Source organism: Lycium ferocissimum, unplaced genomic scaffold (genome assembly GCF_029784015.1).
Source record: "Lycium ferocissimum isolate CSIRO_LF1 unplaced genomic scaffold, AGI_CSIRO_Lferr_CH_V1 ctg5437, whole genome shotgun sequence".
In the NCBI taxonomy this organism is placed as follows: Eukaryota; Viridiplantae; Streptophyta; class Magnoliopsida; order Solanales; family Solanaceae; genus Lycium; species Lycium ferocissimum.
The window spans coordinates 32132-52806 of NW_026725988.1; the positions used below are offsets into that span (position 1 = coordinate 32132).

Sequence of the window (20675 nt, forward strand, 5' to 3'; positions counted from 1 at the left end):
TCAGACATGCAAATCTAACAAGTTTTATTTTATTTCTAAAAATTCTTTAAAATAGTGGGGGATTGTAGTGATATTTTAAAAAATTTGTGATATTTTTAAAATAATTATTGACACATGGCAAAAGTGGCCAAGTGTCTTAAACGTTTAAAGTGGTGGCAATAGAAGAATTTTTGGTAGACAAGTGTCATGGACACTTGTCATGTGCAAATTGTACTCCTATGCCTATAAATAGCTATACTCCCTCCTTCAGAATGTGCATAAAAAAAAAGTGTTAATACTCCCTCTCCTAGTTATACGGATTCCCTCTCTCATTTGTTTTCTATTAATTCTTTTTAATGTTTTTTTGTGGTCATTTATTTTTCATCTCCTAACATTTGCTGGTATTATAATTTAATTTTGCTGATTCTTGTATCCGTTAATTTATTTAGAGAAGAACTTATTTAATTTTGAGAAAATATTTTACATTGCTAAAATAGTTTCTTAGGATAGTGTCTAGCACGACTCAAGCCATATTTGATAAATAAATATATTATTATAGTAGTATTTATTTTTCAAGTGCTGTTATATTACTTTGCTAAGTAAATAATATTTATTATTATTATTATTATTATTATTATTATACTGTTTTATTTTGTGATTTTCCCCAACACATGAATCTCTTGGAAGATATACCAAAACAAGCTTCATGGATAATGCAAAAGATAATAAAGGCCGGGAAGTATTTCCTGAAAGCTGGTTATGTATTGACTGATATTCATCGGATGAACTGTTTCCCTACAAAACAGTTCTACTTTAGAATCAGAGGTGAGTTCCCAAAAGTAATGTGGAGGAGAATGGTCTGTAACAACATGAGGTTGCCTAAATGGATTTTCATTTTCAGAATAGCTACTCATGGAAAATTATACACTAAAGACAGATTCAGTAGTTGCGGTGTTACTACTACACAGACACGTCCTATGTGTGATCAAGCTCCTGAAAGCCATTCACACTTATTATTTGCTTGTTCTATTGGTGGAAAACAGTGGACGAAGCTACTGAGATGGCAAGGTATCAATAGAAGTAACTGGAACTGTGTATCTGAAAAATATTTGGGATGTCAATAATGATAAAGGAAGAGGTGCTAGAGATGAAGCATACATGATGACATCTGCTGCTGCTGTTTATTATATATGGAGGGAACGAAACTTGAGAGTGTTCCAGAACAAAAAATAATCAGTGGACAGCTTACTTAAGCAAAATATCTTACTTAAGCAAAATATCCAGGAGGTGCACTTTTGAGGACACAGGAAGCCACAAGTTGCAGATTGGTTGATTTTTTATTTTATTTTTATCCTAGATAGTTGCCATGTTTAGGGGATATTAATTTTTGAACTTGGGTGTCTTGTTTTATTTTAATACTGTTAGTTATTGATGCTAGCTGAAGTTATGGGACTTATGTCCATATCTCAGTTTTTCCTGCTTTGTAACGGACATCCAATTTTGCTAATAAATTATTATTTACCAATTTTTTATTTATTATAAGCCTCACATGTGTTCTGACATGTTTAAGACCATAAGTTTCGAAAATCTTCATGTTTTCCCTTTCCCTTAAATTTTGTGTTGAATCAAACTATACCGTACAAGTTAGAACCAGAGAAAGTATACAGTAATACAATAATAAATTTAATATTTTTATATCGTGCATATAACTACGTGACATCCAGAAAGCATAATCACTTAAGAGACCAAAATAAAGGAGGCTTGTGATAAATTGTCCGGCAAACAAAAAAATGATTATTTCCAATCTTAGTTTCTTGAACACACTACGCACATCTATTACCCTGACGCTATAAATCTGGGTCGCTTTTTGTTATGTTATTTGCATCCGTCAAAAATATCGGTGTAAATTGGTACATCTATTAAAATTTTTTCGGCATAAGTGCGGCGATATTTTTAGAGGATCCAAGCATGGATCCGGGCAAGTTCTTGGTTACCCATGTGACCAAATACATGGGTATGGTGTCAACTGAAATACCTGCCACTCACTTTCTGTCCCACGTGTAAGCAACTCACTCGTCCGATCTTTTCACCTACTAACACGGCCTTCAAAAGCTCAAACCTGGGATCGCCACTCCCCTCTATTTCCATATTCCGTACATGTTAATTAACTAACCACCTTCGTTAATTTTCCTATTATTACACATTCCTAATTAACCACTTATTTTCTTCCTTCTCTTGTTCTTCTTGTTCTAATCATTCTTTGCAGCTAAATATATCTTATTATTAATCACGATCTCATTTTTCTCTGAATTTTGGTATAAAGTTGGAATCTTGATCCTATGTGTGACTGTGGTTATTGATAAAATTTGAAGGAAGGTCAACTGTATTCATAGTCATATTCATATTCTTCTATAAAATGTCTATTTTTGGGACAGTTTAACAGCTGTCCATGTGCTTGTAGTAATAGTGCCTCAAAGACCAATAAATAATAAGGAGTGCCTTTAAACAAGGCCATTTATTGTATTTTTGATGGAGTGAAATTGGTGGGTGGTAGAAAGAAATGATGGCTACAAGCACAAATATGTCACCCTGTAATGGTGAAATGGAAAATGGATTCTGCAAGGAAAATTTATCAGACATTGAAGAAAATCAAGAAGAGTCGGATCAGTCGAGCCAGTTAAATATAGGGAAGCCACCAAGAAACATTACAGGGATGCGACATTGTATTAGCCAGGCAACATTGGCAGGTACTTCGGTATTGGTGAGTGAATCACAATCACTGAAAAAAAAAATAAAAAAAATGAAATTAGCTATGAACTTCGTCGCTAATTTGCAGTAAATTGCTCGTAGCTAACTATAATTCGTTGCTAATCCATAGCTAAATAGATATGTGAAAGCGCGAGCTCAATTGAGCCCACAGAACTTGTCCTAGTTCCGCCTCTATATTAATTTCACTTGGTTCTTGCTTGCTTTTGTAGAGTGCGAATCATATGCATGTAGGTGTCTATTGTAAAATTGCTTGCTTAACATAATTTGTTTTATACATTTTATGTCCTAAGCTTAGGAGGTAGAGCAAGATAACAGATTGTGTATGATTGTCTTTGGCGAATCCTAGGACTTATGTAGGATATAAAAGGAGATATGTGAGAAAAAAGCAAAAGACATATAGGGAGCGGTTTTTCTATCATTAGTAGCAGGGGCGGATTTAAAGGTTGGCCAGTGTGTTCACCCGAGCACCCTCGGCAAAAAATTTCTCTGTATATATAGGGTAAATTTTTTGAGTTTATGTAGATATATACATTTTGAACACCCTCAAAAACATGGAAAAGCCTAGCTCAGCGGTTTCCGAATACTCTGGATGAAAATCCTGGATCCGCCACTGATTAGTTTACTGTAGTACACCTAATTACTTGGTAAGAGCAACGTCTAGGGTTCAAATCCAACTCCGGGAAACTAAGGAGCCGTTTGGCTATGAGAATTATTCACTTTTTTTGCGGAAGAATTTCATTTCAAAATCAGTGTTTGGGTATAAAATTTTCGGATTTGGGTTCCGAATTTAGAAAGGTGAACCTGTTTTCCTACTCCATCTTTATAAATTCCAAATAAAATGTTCTCTTCTCTCCGTTGCTAAAAATATAACCAAACATGACTCCATCTTCAATTCCAACTTCATAAATTCCAAATAAAGTGAAAAATATTTGGAATCTATGGCCAAACGCCTACTAATATTCTAGTTTCTTAATAGTACGAAGTAGGTATAAAAAATTAATCTGAAAAAAACAATAATAAAGCCTCAATTCCAAGCAAGTCAATTTAAGGCCGTTTTATACCAAGCTAGCACTAGAAGTTCTCTGCATCTTTTACTAAGTCTCTAGTCTCTGGCAAGAAAGACCAAAAGACTCCTAGCAAACATTGGACCTAAATAAGCTGTCAAAATGAGATCTCAATCTTATAAAATGTTCTTTGTCTTGAGATTGAATAGCTTGATTGCTGCAGCAAGTTAATAAAAAAAAGTCTGTAACTTCTTGCAACTGTTCACCTTCCATATTTTTATGCTATGATTATATATGCAAATGATGGCTTTGTAGGTCGTATGATGAATTATAAGTTGTTGCTAAATTGTGATTTGTTTGTATTAAACATATTCCTACTTTTTCTTCAGCTGTCAATTCATAAACACCGCAAGTTCTGCAAGCTTGTAGTCTTGTAGATTGTTTAGCTGGAGAAGCTTCTTATATGTGTTCATGCGTTTATGCAGTTTCCTAATTGAACTTTTTCTTTGTTTTATGAAATATCTAGGAGTCTACTACACAAATTGTTCCTCTTAAGTCATCATCACGCGATGATTCTGGATATGTTCCCATCTTTCGCTCAGGAAGCTATTCTGAGATTGGACCAAAACCAAACATGGAAGATGAGCATATCTGTATCGATGATCTTTGCAAACACATTGGCGCGTCCAAGGGGCTTCCTTCTCCAGGGGCATTTTATGGGGTCAGTAACTTCTAATTTGGTTCCAAATTGTACTTTCAGAGAAAGGACTAAAGTGGCACATATATCTTTCTTGAAATTATTCCTACAATATGCGAAAATACACTTTTTGGAAAATGAAATATCCTTTTTGATCAATATCGCCCCTAGCACCTGTAATGAGTAAAATGCAATATCACTTTGTAATAGAGTAAAATGTGATGTCACTTGACTGTTTCCGCTCTTGTATCAGATCCAAGCATAAATAATTTTGAAATTCAATAGAAAGATGCTCACTTGGAGAATTTGAAGTTCCTGGTACTTGTTAACCCTTTTGGTTTATTTAAGTTGATTGATAAATTTTTATTTGTGTACTTTCAGGTGTTTGATGGTCATGGTGGTGTTGATGCTGCATCATTCACTCAAAAGAATCTCCTAAGCTTTATTGTAGAGGATTCGCATTTTCCACCGATGGTCAAAAGAGCTATAAGGAATGCTTTTGTTAAAGCCGATAATGCACTGGCTGATACTAAATCACTTGATAGTACCTCTGGAACAACTGCTCTGACTGCACTTATTTTAGGACGGTAAATCATATATTTCTAAATTTTTCATCTCTGGTAGGAGCTAGATGCATTCATGCCGTGGCTCTCCCAATAAATTGTTTATATTGTTTATACAAGCTTTGAATCTGCTAAAATATGTCAATATTTAGGTTAGGCACAACACGTGATGTGTGGATTAGGCACATGTCACGGGTTTGAACCCTGTCGCAGACAAAAGCCTGGTATTTAAGTGGAGAAGGGTAGACGGACGGATTCATAATCCATCAAGTTTCGAACTGTGTGCTGTTGACCCTAGGGGATTTCTCGGTTATCAAAAAAACCATTTATGCGATGTTTAGGTCAGATATCAAAGTGATTTGGTACAAAAGGGAGAAACATTGTTGGAAACTTAAAACAAAAAGTTCATTAAACTGGTGAGTATTGATAATTAGATTTCACAAACCTGCCAAAAATATGGAAGAGTCATTGATGATAAAGTCGTCGTTTCTACTGCATGTTCAAAGCATCTACTATCCTTACTTTGCAGCTTTGCAAAGCCAATACACATTCAAAACAAATGGGTATATATCAATCCACTTTCCTATTCCCATGTGGATAACCTAGTTCTATAAAGATTCAAGATTCTACTCTTCCTGGCTTCTTTATTTCTGATTTTGGATGAATATATTGTCCAACTGTAAACAGGACAACAATACGTTGTCAAATCTAACCAATCGGATTTCATTACTGCCTAAAAGTGCCTTTGGTCCTTTGTGGTAGGAGAGGTTTTCTTACTTGATTTAGCCTTGAGATTATATCGAATAATGGTAAAGATATGTTTCATGCTTGAAATCTAGAATTTAGTGCTAATATCTATTTACAAAGCCAGATAGGATGCGTCGAAGGATTGTTTATCTGGCCCCCCTTATCCTTTTTCATTTGTCACAATAGGTAACTTACATTGGCTTCTTTGTTTATATTGTGGCAATCCACAGGACCATGCTAATTGCTAATGCTGGGGACTCTCGAGCTGTACTAGGAAAACGAGGAAGAGCGATTGAATTATCAAAAGACCACAAACCAAACACAACTTCTGAAAAATTAAGAATTGAGAAACTAGGGGGAGTCATCTATGACGGTTATCTCAATGGACAACTCTCGGTTGCACGAGCTCTTGGTGACTGGCACATAAAGGGTCCCAAAGGTTCAAAAGGACCCTTAAGCTCGGAGCCAGAGTTGGAAGAAGTGGTCCTGTCTGAAGAGGATGAGTTCTTGATAATGGGCTGTGATGGCTTGTGGGATGTCATGAGTAGCCAGTACGCGGTAACTATTGTGAGGAAGGAGCTCATGCTGCATAATGATCCCGAGAGATGCTCGAGGGAGCTTGTTAGAGAGGCTCTAAAGCGTAACACTTGTGATAATCTAACGGTGCTTGTAGTATGCTTCTCTAGCGATCCACCCCCGCGAATTGAAATACCAAGAACTCAGAGGAGGAGGAGCATATCAGCTGAAGGATTAGATCTTCTAAAGGGTGTCTTGAGTGACATATAAAGTAGACTTTGGTCAACTGCTTGTACAAATGAATTAACTTACTATACTACACACCATTGTCAGGGACTTTTCTGAGTTTTCTGCTGTCCATGGCAATGGTATATTGTTGCTGATTTAAAAAAAGAAAATCTTCTGTAAGGATCCTCTACCAGCTCAATTTTGATTTATTCAGTTGTCACTGTCACTATTCCTTGAATGTGGCTGCTCTCATAATAAGATTCATATGTACACCAATTCAATCTCACACTAATCTAGTGGCTGGCCATAATCTATGAAATGATTGGATTATGTTAAGTTTGGAGTTTAAGTTTTGTGCACTTACAGGGTATTTGTTTTTTATGAAATATGTTAAGTTTGGAGTTTAAGTTTTGTGCACTTACAGGGTATTTGTTTTTTATGAAATTTGGTTATGATGATATGCAACAATAGATAACTCTTCGTAGCAAACTTGATATTTGGTAACTTGAAAAATAAAGTAATAACCTTCTATATATAGTCAGTTCAATTACATTCGTAGGGTAAATCCTTGTGTTAAACACTATTCCTTCCCCAACAAAGGTTATGACGCCAAAAAGGAAAGGAGTTTAAGTTTCTATTTTTCACAATTGATGGTACATTTGGAATATTGGTCATGCAAACAAGGGGAGTATCTTGGAATGTCACAGATCCAATGCAGTGCACGAGCCAAAATACGAGTCATGATGGCACCGGCGCTATCCCCTGGTAGGCGAACCATTCCCAAAATATTTACCTCTTTAAGGAAATATATGCGGAAATTAAATACACTGACGCATTAATGAACACCGTAATAATATAAACAAGTGCGGAAAGAAAACTTTTATGATAAAACTTCCCAAAACCTAGTCTTAACTTGTTGTCACGACCCAACCCACCATGACTGGCACCCACACTAACCCCCAGTGGGCGAACCAACACATAAGTCATCTATTCATTCAAGTCCGATTTTATATTAACCAAGTTAGTCAGTTATTACTCATTTAAGCATCAAATAAACAAAACAAGTCATGCCATAAAATACTAGAATAAGTGTGGAAGTTCTAACTATTACAAAATCCCAAAATCCGAAAGTCACCGTACAAGGACTTTAATTTAAAACATGTCTAAGGAATGAAATCTGTTTGAGCAATAGCACAATGTCTGGAGTAGGAAATAGACATCATAAAAGGAAGATCTTCGGGCGGCCTGACATGAATAGAAGCTCACCCTAAATATGTCAGCAACGGCCTCAACGCTAGATATGAGGGCGAGTAGCAGTCTCTCTATCACAATCTACACTCAAAAGAATGCAGCAAGGTAGTATCAGTACAAACACTATGTACCGGTAGATATCATAGGCCGATTAAGATTAGTATCATGCATATCTTATAAAATCAATAGAATAAATAAGCCAGCCAACAAACATGAAACAAATAAATTATAACAAGTCAACCAAGGGATATCACCAATCAATCACTCAGGTAGCAAGAATCAATCAACGGAAAACCACAACACGAGCATAAGTCTACCATAATTACCGTAATCACTGTACACACATGCTAACTGATGTCATTGCTCATTAGTCATGACCTGTAGGGGACCCATGGTGTCCATGTACTACTCGTTCCAGATACTCATCGGACCCGAGCATAGACCTCCGCTCCGGAAAGAACCTCGGACGCGGGCCATATCAATATAACCCTCATTTTCAGAACGAACCTCGAACCACGAGCTAATAATCTAGGTCACACATGTGCCTTTCCATATATCTGTATGTAACGATGTTTCCTACCCTTTTATTATCAATGCTTACCTCATCATTTCGTATCACAATATCGTCGAGAAGATTATATTAACTTCTCATCACAAACACATCCACTGCAGATTCAACACACAGGAATAATGGCACGAAGCCTACACAATCACTCAATCACATTCACATAGGAGTTCAACCACACAATATCATGCATGAAGACTAGACATGCTTTATCCTAAAGAATTCACAAAACATACAATCAACTAACCAAAGTCTAACTCAAGTAGATCGTAACCTACATCAAACGTAGAGCTGGAGCAACGCAAGTCACTCCACTACATCTTTTCCCTTCCTTAAAGCCTCAGAACGCTCAAAGTCTAGAAATAGAAGGCTCAATGAGTCACAATTACTCAAATCACAAGTACCAATTCAAGAATACCCTTCCCTTTATCCCATTCCAATGGGTGGATGATTTTCTAGGTGTAAAGCAACCTAGCAAAGGCCTTAGTCATCACTAATCATCCAATTATAACGATATTACATCAACATTCCAATTACAAGCAGTTTTCATGGTCAAGATACCATTTTTTATAGAACCCTAGGTCTCAATTCACTTAGTTTATGGCTCTAAGGATTCAATTCATGATTAAGAGGAGTTAACCCAAGCCTTAAGATGATAAATAAGTGATAATAATCATAACCCATCAAGTTTGGAAGGTTTATTAATTTCTAGGGTTTCTATTACAATTCCACCACTGAAGACCCATAAAAGTGATGATAATCATGAAGATGATACGAAATGGTTGGAAGGAATAAATGAAACTTACCTCTCAAAAGTTTTCTTGCCCTAGCTTGAAATTTCACCCTAGGTACTTGTGGGGAACTGTGTTAGAGTTTTATGAATAAAGAATGTGAGACTAAGTCTTTAAAACACGGCCACTGTTTCCGTCGACCGCTGCGGCGGTCAAACCACCGCTGCAGCGGTCTCGCTACAGCGGTTAAACCACCGCTGCAGCGGTCTCGCTACAGCGGTCAAGGTACCGCTATAGCGGACCAATAAAAGTTCTACCACCGCTATGGCGGCCCATGTTCCGCTATAGCGATACTGCCATAGCGGCACATGCCCACCACAACGGACACAAAGATTATGGCAAGATTATGGCTGACCGCTGGTAGCGATGAACCCGCTGCTATAGCGGTACCACCATAGCGGTGCACCCACCGCCTCAGCGGTGCCATTTGGGTAGTGAGCTCGACTTTTTCCCAGTTTTCCCCCCTATCACCCAACATTTCATCCGAGGCCTCAAAAACACAAACCAAACATGTACATCTCTACATAAAGACGTCATATGAATCCACCCGTGGCCTCGGAATTCCCAACGGAGTTCTAATTTTCTACGCCCCCCCGACGAACTCAATATAATAAAACAACAACCATAAACAAGTCAAGTTTTCCGTTCTTAGACTTATAAAATTGAGTTTCTATTAGCTTGTACTACCCTTGGAAAGGTTCTATTTGGTGGGGTGACCCTACATTTTCCTTAACGACCGGAAGGGTCGTTACACTTGTACAGAAGTTTCTTCAAGGAGTTACAAATTTGAAATGAAATACAGACTCCGAATGAAATAAACACTGTCCATAGGAATAGAGTGGATAGAATACATATGAAGAGACTCCAGGTGGTCCGGCAAGTAGCTCACCCGAACATCTCTGATGACACCCTCGATATCTATCACGAGGTCTCAATCACGAACCTGGAATCAAACTCTACTCTCCACAAAGAGTGTAGCAAGAGTAGTATGAGCACAACACTAGTACTCGTAGTTATCATAGGCTGACTACGATTAGCTAATGTATATAAATTAGCATAAATTAATAGATAGAGTAGATAGGCAATCAAGTATAGACACTAGGCACGTTTTAGTAACAGTTCACAACACATAAATGCACAAAAAGTCTCAATGTTCTCAAATCATAGGCCTAGGAGCAATTTCTAATCTTCAATTCTGTCACAATTCTAAATGAAAGAACCTTACAAACACGCAACCACTCAACCAAGTCATCAACCAAGAAATAAATAAGGGAATGTACCATGCAATGATGTGGGATGCAATGTAAATGCAATGCAATATCCCCCAGGCCTCCTCTCTGTACCGTACACACATGCTAAGGATAATGTATCATAGCCATAACCCATGGGGGACCCGCGAAGTCTATGTACCAGTCTCGCTCCGAAAAATACCTCAGATTATGAGCACTCTCCCGCTTCGATAAAATCTCGGATCACGGGCACCTAGCATTTCCCACCTCGGTCGGAGAACCCTTTTCCAACTTATTCATTCAACCATAATAAAGTAATCAAGACAACCAAAATATAAGTCTCAAACGTAGATAATCATAAGGATAAATGAATAAGTGTGGGAAATAATACAACAATCCCAAGGAATTTGGTCTAAGGCTGTACAACAGCCAATACTACCACTATTACAAGTCCGAATATGAATACAAGTCTGAAAATGGAATACTGTCTCAGAATATCAAATAAGACAAGTAGCTAAGAAGAGGCATTCGGGTTGCGGATTCGTCCATGTGCTCACCCTGGATGCTCGCCAGCAAAGCCTTCGGAAATCAGCCACGAGGAGAGGAAGTCGACCCTGTCACGTACTCTGCACTCATAAAGAATGCAGTAAGGTAGTATCAGTACAAACACTATGTACTGGTAGGTATCATAGACCGACAACAGTTAGCTAATAATATAAAGAAAGAGACTGAAAGATAATCACGCTCACAATCAAGTATCAATCAACACAGTCCAAAATAGTGTCACAAGTACAAAAATATTAACAACCAGATCATAGCCTATGGTGAAACATCTAAACACAAGTCTGCCAAGTTTCCCACAATTTCTCAAGTAATTACAACCACAAGTACAATCCACGAATCCGATCAATAAGTGCAAATGAGATGATAATGATGAATGTATATCCAATGCAATGATACACACACACTCAGAGCAGAATACCTTCATGCCTCGATAGTCATGACCCATGGGGGACTCGCGAAGTCCATATATATATATATATATATATATATATATATACATACATACATATATATATATATATATATAGCACAAGCCTGGGCTGGGCCTACCTCTATCCCTCTTTCCCCAAATTCCGACTAACGCGATTTTTTTTCTCGACCAATTTGAATTCAATTTCATTTTTGATTTATTGTTAAGTAGAGTAGTAAGTAACTAGGCGGATTTCAGCGCATCTTTGCATTGAGAATCGATTTTTAGGGGGATCTGGTCAAAAAATCGGCCGGCGCCCACCTTTGAGCTAGAGGACCGAGAAATTAATTGAGTACAAAACTTATCTTCAAGCTTTACCTTATTCGATCGTTCGAGAGGTGATCGCGGGGTCAACGAACGAAGTCCACCGTTTCTTTCGGAGAGTGCGACCCGCAACGAGCGAGAGATGACTAAGTGACATATGGAATATGGCGACGACAACAGCATGTCGTAGAAGGAGATAACAGGTGGAGCCAGCGACTCACTAAGACTAACCTATCTACAACAACATCCCCGAGCGGCAGTCAAACGGGGCGTAAACCACTAACCCACAAACCTTAAACCAACAAGGACATTTAAGTTCACGGGACAACCACAATAGCCAAAACAGCCCTAGATTTAGATTTAATATAAATCAGCAGAAAAATCCATCCACATTCGGGACCACCACTTCAAGCATATGATATACTAATATCCATAAAGTAAAAGCCAAAATTAAACCCCCGAGATGAATAGAATAAGTTAAAGTTACAGATTTTCTCATATAAGCCAAAGACATACATGGAATAACAAACAAATTGACAAAATCTCAAAACTAGTACATAATCTGAAAATAATTGAGAGAATCTGAAAACCCTGGTATAATCACTAACACTTAACATATTACAACAACAACAAGCAACAAAATACGATTTTAAAAGAGAAATCTTACCTTGAAAAGATGAGAAGTTGAAAATCCTAATCTCCAACTTTCTCTAATCGTGGCTAAGTTTGATATGAAATGAAGTTTCTAATTGAAACCTCAGCTTAAGACTTAGGTCGTCGATCGAGTCGGGTATAGGGAAGGTTCGGTTTAAAACAATTAGTTGGGTACAAGATTTAATTAAATAAAAGGGATGGGACATTGAGATCATGCCACGTGTCCAGGGGAAGGGGTCATTAAACGTGGGAGTACAATTATTAAAAAGCTAACGGTGGGGATAAGGACCAACAAATAGTATGAAAAAGGATCTGTACAACTATTTTCAGGTAGTACAGGGGTATATATGACCTTTTCCCATATATTTTTAAATTTTCTATTTTACCGGTAATGAGATGATTTGTAGCCACACAAATGTCTATTATTTTTTTAGACCACAAGTTTCGAAAGTCTTCCTTTCATTCTTAAACTCAATGTCCCGTCAAACACCTTCACATAAATTGGGACAGAGAAAGTATTATTTTTTGACAAACTAAGAAAACTACTCTCTTTACTCCATTTTATATGCCCTAGTGGAGAGCCAAATGATACTTTCTCTGATCATGATTTATTAAATATTTTAAATTTGTCAATTATTATGAATTTATAATTTTTTTTACATAATTTGTAAATATTAATTTTATTTAAAACTAAAAATTTTATGTTTGAATTTATAGAAATAATAATTAGTTTAATTTTGGTATGCAATATGCGCGACCAGTATTTTAAAAGGCGTGGGCGTAAGGCGAAACGTTTTACATATGCCTCGGCGAGGTGTAAGCTTGATGAGCATTTAATTTTTAGTATTTTATAAATTAATAGAATAAATATATAAATTAAAAAATATTGAAATTATAAAAAAAATTAAAAAATAATAAAATTAGTAGAAAAGTGTAAATATATCAACATGCTAATATGTGCACGAATCATTAAACAAAAATCTTGAAAAAGTAAATGACGTAACAATGTATTATACCAATAGCATGATTATGATGAAACATAATTAGAGTTGTAAAAATGATACTTTATCATAATAATTCAAAGATAAAAACGACAACATTATAAAGCTATTGTTTTAAAACTTAAAACTATATAATAAATTAATACTCATTATAATACAAATAGTCAGAATAGAGTTTTCAAAACATTATCTAAACTAGAGCGATACCAAATGAAATTCTAAAACTAAAAACCCTCATGAAAAAGATAACTTGAAGATTGCTAAAAAAAATCTTGAAGAGAATAAAGCATAAAGAAGGAAAAAACAAGCATGGAAGCATAGTAAGAATTAGAGGACAAAACTATTGGCTTTTAGTTTGCACTTTGCATACAAAGGTCTAAAGTATATCTCTTACTCCGTAAACAACAAAGAGAAAATATTATGAAATTAGGATAAACAATTAGAAAAAACTTTTGACTTTTGCGATTTTTAGTTTGAGACTTTACTACTCCTATTAGTTAACTTTTGAATGTTTATCTTTTAGAAAATGATTTATTAAGCAATTTTGGCTCAAATTAAGTTCTCAGGGCTTACGTCCCAAATAAATGCCCAAAATGTTGGTGCTTACGCCGAGACGAACGCCTGGAATGTCGAGGCTTATGCCCCACCAATACGCCTCTGTGAGTTTTTGGCATTCCTCGTTTTGCGGCTCGCAAAAATGCCTTTTAAAACACTGTACAACTGGATCACATAAATTAAAACTGAGAAAGTAGTATACTTGTCTAATTTATATTCCATCTTCACTAGTACCTTTCAACACTCTAGCTATATATACACTCATTCATGGCTGACCCAATTTATTTCGTTTTCATAGCCATAACCGACATTTCAACCCCCTCTTTTAATTGTGTTTCTCCCCGGTAATCCGAATAAATTATGGCACGTCCAGTACTTAGATTTCTTCTAAGCACCAACTCATCATCTCCCTTAACTTCACCGCCACCGTCATCGGATCATGTGTCAATGGAGCCAGACTACGTCGTTATCATAGCAGCGCTGCTCTGTGCACTGATATGCATCATAGGACTCGGCGCGGCAGTTCGGTTCGTTTGGCAACACCCCGCCCGCCAAGGAGCTACCGGAGGTCAGTCAGCTGCGTTGGCAGCGGCGAATAAAGGATTGAAGAAGAAAGTGTTGCAGTCATTGCCCAAGTTCAGTTTTGACCCTTCGGCAGCGACTGCAACTAGTTCGGCGGCGCTGTGTGCTATATGTCTAACGGATTATACAGACGGAGATGAGATTAAGGTAATTCTGAAGGAAAATATTCTATTCAAAATATCAATGCTTACAATTCTCATATGAAAATAGCTATCAGCATTCTTATTATACAAAGACTATTTTACCTTAAAACAGGAAAATTTATTTCTATATAAGTTGTAACTAGACATGAATCGAATTGTCAAATCGTAACTAATTTTGATTTCCTATAACTTTGAATAATTTTTTTCAATAGGTTCTGCCACAGTGTGGACATAGGTTTCATGTTGAGTGTGTTGACACGTGGCTGGGTTCACACTCGTCGTGTCCGTCTTGCCGTCAGATACTCATAGCTAGTCAGTGCCGGAAGTGCGACGACTTCCCTGCAGTTTCGGGCAATTCCATTCAGGGACGCCGGAGCCGCCATATATAAAAGGATTCAAATTCAACTAAGTTTTGTTTCTTCATCAGGAAATTATATGGCACAAATAGGTAAATTAATTTTCCTTTTGGACATGGATAATTTTCGCTTTTCTCGGAAAGTTTATTCCGAATTCATGTTTTGACATTTTGAAAAACTTCAAATAGATATATTCACATTTTTCACTCCAAATTAATCACAAAAATTGAATATTTATTGTTTTATATCCAAACACAACTCCAATTCCCAAATACAATTTTCCAACCTATCCTTTTTCCAAACGCCCACTAAAACTATACTTCCTCTGTCTCAATTTACGTGGTACTTTGGAGAGTCAATTTGATTAAAATTCGAAGCTAAATTGAATTAGATTTGTATACGGGTAAAACCGAGGATATGGATATACTCGGTTTCCCGATGTGAATGTTATGCTCATCATGCTCGGCCAGGATAAGACCGGTTTGTTGGGGATCGGGCACCAAGCTAGATCTGGAACGAGACATTAAGGCAGGACGAAGAGGCGGTTAACCACCATGAGGAGAAGACCGGAATATCCGCCCTCAGCTGGATATTTCGGCACCAATCCCGGCAACGGCTGTCAATAGATTCCTTTCCTTACTTAGAATTGTACTAGGGTTAGGACTCCTCTACTATATAAAAGGAGACCCCTATTCATTTGAGGGTTCCTTTTACGGGCACATAAAAGGGAGATCATGTACTAAGCAAGGAAATACAATCATCTGAGTTCATTCATCTTTTCTAAAGTTCTCTTTGTTACTCACTGTTCAAACATCCGATCATAAGGATTCGACCTCGGTTCTCAGTACCCGAGGCCAGTCATTATTCATTTTGGTCAGATCTATATATTTCATTTTACTTATTCGTTTATCGTGTAATCTAATCTCGTGTTGAATTAAACCACATATCCTTAGCACCGCATACAAATTCAATTGTTTTCCATTTTAAGGTTAAATTGTTTGGCGCCCACCGTGGGGCCAGGGATAATAGTGGTGGTTTAATACAAGTTTTCATTACACTCGATATTTTACACTTGTTCTTTGAGGTTTGATTTCAGGTCTACCAGACATGTCGGACTCCCATTCTGTCAATTTTCAAGTTGAGTCAAGCCATCACGAGCACAACGATGAGGGCGTACCTAACAATAACGTACCCCCAGTTAATCCTGACCAAGTCGGGTCATCGGTGGGCAACGTGCCGGCCGGCGGGGATAATGGAGCCATGCTGCAACAGCTCCAAAACCAGTTGGACATGGCTATGGCCCAACTACATGCCCAGCAAGAGATCATAGCACAATTGCAAAACCGAAATCAAGCACCCGATGTTGCTCCATCAAAACAGATCGAGGAAACGGAAGAAAGGCACGCTACTTGGAATAACGAGAACCATCTCGGGCAGAGTGTCGAGCTGGTAAGGATGCTCGAAGAATTGACGAAACGAGTCGAATCCGGCGAAAAAAGATAGAGGCGAACGATAAGAAGGTGGAGAACTACAACTCGAGGGTCGACCAGATTCCTGGGGCACCTCCGGTGTTGAAGGGACCGGATTCGAAAAAATTCGTCCAAATGCCTTTTCCGCCAAGTGCTGCGCCGATGAAAATCCCGAAGAGATTTCGCATGCCCGATATCCCGAAGTATAACGGGACAACGGACCCAAACGAACATGTGACCGCATACACGTGTGCTATTAAAGGCAACGATCTCGCCGACGATGAAAGGGAATCGGTGCTGCTTAAGAAATTCGGGGAAACCCTGTCCAAGGGAGCAATGATATGGTATCACAACTTGCCCGAGCATTCGATTGATTCATTTGCCATGCTCGCGGATGCTTTTGTCAAAGCTCACGCCGGAGCCATCAAGGTCGAAACCCGAAAATCGGACTTGTTCAACGTTAAGCAGCGAGATGACGAAACCCTCCACGAGTTTGTGGCCCGGTTTCAAATGGAACGCATGGACTTACCTCCGGTCACTGACGATTGGGCCGTTCAGGCTTTCACTCAAGGGCTCAACTCAAGAAGCTCGATCACATCTATGGAGCTAAAGCAAAATCTGATAGAGTACCCGGCAATCGCTTGGGCTGATGTACACAACAGGTATCAATCGAAGATCAGGGTCGAAGATGATAAGATTCTGAGAGCCGCCTCAGTATCATGGCATTCCGGTAAAGGGAATGATCGATCGAGGAGAACGACAGATCGAGATTCAAGACCATCATATGACAGGTATCAACCTTACCCACCTGATCGAAGGGGGACGGGCGCAACAGCGAATCGAGCAAGAACGATAGGAGGAATGATCGAAGGAACGATCGAGGCCCAAGTAATCGTGGATTGATGAACAGAAATGTTGTCGATAGAACCTCGGGAAATAGAGAAATTCCAAGGTTGTCCGAGTATAATTTCTGCGTCGATGTAGCGACCATAACAGTGGCCGTTATCCGTAACAGGGAAACGAGACACCCAAGGCCAATCCAATTTGATCCAGAGAAGCGGGATAAAAGCCTTATTTGCAAATATCATCACACTCACGGCCATCGAATCGAAGATTGTCGGTAGATGAGAGAGGAGGTTGCCCGTCTATTTAATTTGGGACACCTTCGAGAATTTCTAAGTGAACGAGCAAAAACTCACTTCAAGAACGTGGACGCCAACAAGCAAGATAGACCGGAAGAGCCTCAGCAAGTGATCCACATGATCATGGGAGGAACGGACGTCCCCCTAGGGCCGGTAGTGAAACACACCAAAGTTTCCATAACAAGAGAAAAGCGTATTCGGAATTATGACCCCGACGGTCCCATCTCGTTCAGTGACGAGGACATGGAAGGCATCGTTCAGCCTCATAACGACGCACTGGTAATATCTGTCCTTGTCAATAAATTTAGAATTAAACGTGTGCTAATTGATCCAGGTAGCTCGGCTAATATCATCCGATAGAGAGTCATCGAGCAGCTGGGACTACTAGATCAGATCATGCCAGCAATACGAGTCCTCAACGGATTCAACATGCCCTACGAAACGACGAAGGGTGAGATCACCTTACCGATCAACACGGCCGGAACTACGCAGCAGACCAAATTTTATGTGATAGAGGGAGACATGGGATACAATGCATTATTGGGAAGACCGTGGATTCACCTCATGAAAGCGGTCCCCTCAACTATGCATCAGGCGTTGAAATTCCCGACCTCAGGAGGGATCAAAACCATTCATGGTGAGCAACAGGCCGCAAAGGAAATGTTCGCGGTCAAAGAATCTGTTAAGACGACGAAGATACCAGAATGGAACGAAGGGGAAAGTGCCAAATAGCAATCACAGATTTCGATCCCGGAGTCTTCGGAGGATCGAAATAGGAACACACCAGATGAAGAGTTAGAGTTCGGAGTTTCGAGGACCTTTGTGGTGCCCGATGATTCAGATGCCACTAAATCCACAGTCGAAGAACTCGAGCAAGTCATACTGTTCGTTCATCTACCGGATAAGAAGGTATACCTGGGCACGGGGCTAACCCCCGAGCTCAGGAAAAAATTTATTGAATTTCTTAAAAATAACTCAGATTGCTTTGCCTGGTCCCATTTAGACATGACAGGTATCCCACCGGAGGTGACAACACACAAGTTGAGTCTGGATCCGAGTTTTCCTCCCGTCAAACAAAAGCGGAGGCCGCAGCCCGAGGTAAAGCATGCGTTCGTCAAAGATGAGGTAACTAAGCTCCTTAACATAGGATCCATTCGAGAGGTTAAATACCCGGACTGGTTAGCTAATGTTGTAGTAGTACCTAAAAAGGGAAATAAATTTAGAATGTGCGTAGACTATAAAGATTTAAATAAGGCTTGCCCGAAAGATTCGTTTCCTTTGCCCAGCATCGATCGCATGATCGACGCTACTGCGGGTCACGATACATTGAGTTTCCTTGATGCCTACTCCGGGTACAATCAAATACAGATGGACCCGGAGGATCGAGAAAAAACCTCTTTCATAACTAGATCTGGCACGTATTGTTATAATGTAATGCCTTGGCTAAAAAATGCTGGTGCCACCTATCAGCGGCTAGTCAACCGCATGTTTGAGCACCAAATAGGGAAATCAATGGAAGTTTATATAGATGACATGGTTGTTAAGTCCCTGCGAGCAGAGGACCATTTAAAGTATTTGCAGGAAACTTTCAGTATATTAAGGAAGTATAACATGAAGCTGAATCCGGAAAAATGTGCCTTCGGTGTTGGTTCGGGTAAGTTTCTCGGATTCATGGTATCGAATCGAGGGATCGAAATCAACCCGGATAAGATAAAGGCAATTGAAGACATCACCGTGATAAACGACATCAAAGGGGTACAAAGATTGACCAGGCGGATAGCTGCCCTAAGTCGATTCATCTCCAGATCCTCGGATAAAAGTCATCGGTTTTTCTTGTTGCTAAAGAAAAAGACTGATTTTGCTTGGACCTCTGAATGTCAGATGGCCTTAGCAGAACTCAAGAAGTACTTATCAAGCCCGCCTTTGCTCCACACGCCAAAAGCGAACGAGCAGTTATATCTGTACTTGGCGGTGTCTGAGATAGCGGTAAGTGGTGTCCTGGTTCGAGAGGAAGAAGGTACGCAATACCCGGTTTATTATGTAAGCAGAACCCTAGGTGACGCTGAAACCAGGTACCCGCATTTAGAAAAACTTGCTTTGGCTTTATTGAGCGCATCTAGAAAATTAAAACCTTACTTTCAATGTCATCCCATATGCGTCGTAACATCATACCCCTTAAGGAATGTCATGCATAAACCCGAACTCTCTGGCCGATTAGCAAAATGGGCTGTAGAGATTAGCGGATATGATATTGAATATAGACCATGAACTGCTATCAAATCCCAAATACTGGCGGACTTCGTGGCCGACTTTGCACCGGCCATGATCCCCGAGGTTGATAAAGAGATGCTTCTTACCTCGGGGACTAGTTCGGGAATCTGGACCCTTTACACAGACGGTGCTTCTAATATAAAAGGGTCCGGGTTAGGGATCGTTCTCAAACCTCCCTCGGGTGACATAATAAGACAATCTATTAGATCTACTGATTTGACTAACAACGAAGCCGAGTATGAGGCTATGATTGCAGGTTTAGAACTGGCTAAGGGCTTGGGAGCCGAAATCATAGAGGCCAAATGCGATTCTCTCCTGGTGGTCAACCAAGTGAATGGAACATTCGAAGTCAAGGACGACCGAATGCGGAGATACCTAGAAAAACTGCAAGTTGTCCTTCGCCGGTTCAAGGAATGGACATTGGAACACGTGCCTCGAGATCAAAATAATGAGGCAGATGCCCTTGCAAATTTGGGATCATCGGTAGAATCGGATGGGTTCAATTCTGGAGCTGTGGTGCAGTTGATGAGATCGGTCATCGAGACCGGTCACGCCGAGATAAACTCGACCAGCCTCACTTGGGATTGGAGGAACAAATACATAGACTATCTTCAAATAGGAAAGCTACCGTCCGATGCCAAGGAATCAAGGGCCTTCCGAACCAAAGCAGCTAGATTTTGTTTGGTCGATGGCCAGTTATACCGAAGGTCGTTCCACGGCCCCTTGGCGAGATGTCTAGGGCCGGGAGAAACCGACTACGTTATGAGGGAAATTCATGAGGGGACTTGCGGAAACCATTCGGGAGCCGACTCACTGGTCCGCAAGCTGATCAGAGCGGGTTACTATTGGAACGAGATGGAGGAGGA

At 39.2% G+C, this 20675-nt stretch overlaps 3 protein-coding genes across 4 annotated transcripts; all 3 read left to right on the forward strand.

The window, feature by feature from the left end:
- The first annotated feature begins 1968 nt into the window (after window positions 1–1968).
- LOC132044915 (probable protein phosphatase 2C 47) lies at window positions 1969–6779 on the forward strand. Of its 2 annotated transcripts, none has more exons than XM_059435450.1 (4): window positions 1969–2740; window positions 4279–4473; window positions 4831–5036; window positions 5990–6779. In XM_059435450.1, exons 1-4 carry the CDS (start codon window positions 2540–2542, stop codon window positions 6543–6545), a joined length of 1158 nt encoding a protein of 385 aa, XP_059291433.1. In that variant the 5' UTR covers window positions 1969–2539; the 3' UTR covers window positions 6546–6779. The 2 variants fall into 2 exon arrangements, with proteins under 2 accessions (XP_059291433.1, XP_059291434.1); XM_059435451.1 differs by having other exon boundaries at window positions 2590–2726.
- A 7427-nt stretch (window positions 6780–14206) lies between these two features.
- Window positions 14207–16430, forward strand: LOC132044912 (RING-H2 finger protein ATL8-like). Its single transcript, XM_059435444.1, has 3 exons — window positions 14207–14575; window positions 14784–14922; window positions 16024–16430. Exons 1-3 carry the CDS (start codon window positions 14207–14209, stop codon window positions 16428–16430), a joined length of 915 nt encoding a protein of 304 aa, XP_059291427.1.
- Window positions 16431–16531: 101 nt separating this feature from the next.
- Window positions 16532–17299, forward strand: LOC132044913 (uncharacterized). Its single transcript, XM_059435445.1, has one exon. It carries the CDS (start codon window positions 16532–16534, stop codon window positions 17297–17299), a length of 768 nt encoding a protein of 255 aa, XP_059291428.1.
- The last annotated feature ends 3376 nt before the right edge of the window (window positions 17300–20675 follow it).

What these genes read in the sequence shown, in the direction of transcription:
- LOC132044915 (XM_059435450.1), top strand. Translation starts at nt 2,540, where the DNA reads ATGATGGCTACAAGCACAAATATGTCACCCTGTAATGGTGAAATGGAA. An exon ending in TGGCAGGTACTTCGGTATTG is followed by an intron (nt 2,741 to 4,278) that starts GTGAGTGAATCA and finishes TGAAATATCTAG; the next exon opens with GAGTCTACTACACAAATTGT. An exon ending in ACTGCACTTATTTTAGGACG is followed by an intron (nt 5,037 to 5,989) that starts GTAAATCATATA and finishes GGCAATCCACAG; the next exon opens with GACCATGCTAATTGCTAATG.
- LOC132044912 (XM_059435444.1), top strand. Translation starts at nt 14,207, where the DNA reads ATGGCACGTCCAGTACTTAGATTTCTTCTAAGCACCAACTCATCATCT. An exon ending in CAGACGGAGATGAGATTAAG is followed by an intron (nt 14,576 to 14,783) that starts GTAATTCTGAAG and finishes TTTTTTCAATAG; the next exon opens with GTTCTGCCACAGTGTGGACA. An exon ending in CGACTTCCCTGCAGTTTCGG is followed by an intron (nt 14,923 to 16,023) that starts GCAATTCCATTC and finishes GTTTGATTTCAG; the next exon opens with GTCTACCAGACATGTCGGAC.
- LOC132044913 (XM_059435445.1), top strand. Translation starts at nt 16,532, where the DNA reads ATGCCTTTTCCGCCAAGTGCTGCGCCGATGAAAATCCCGAAGAGATTT.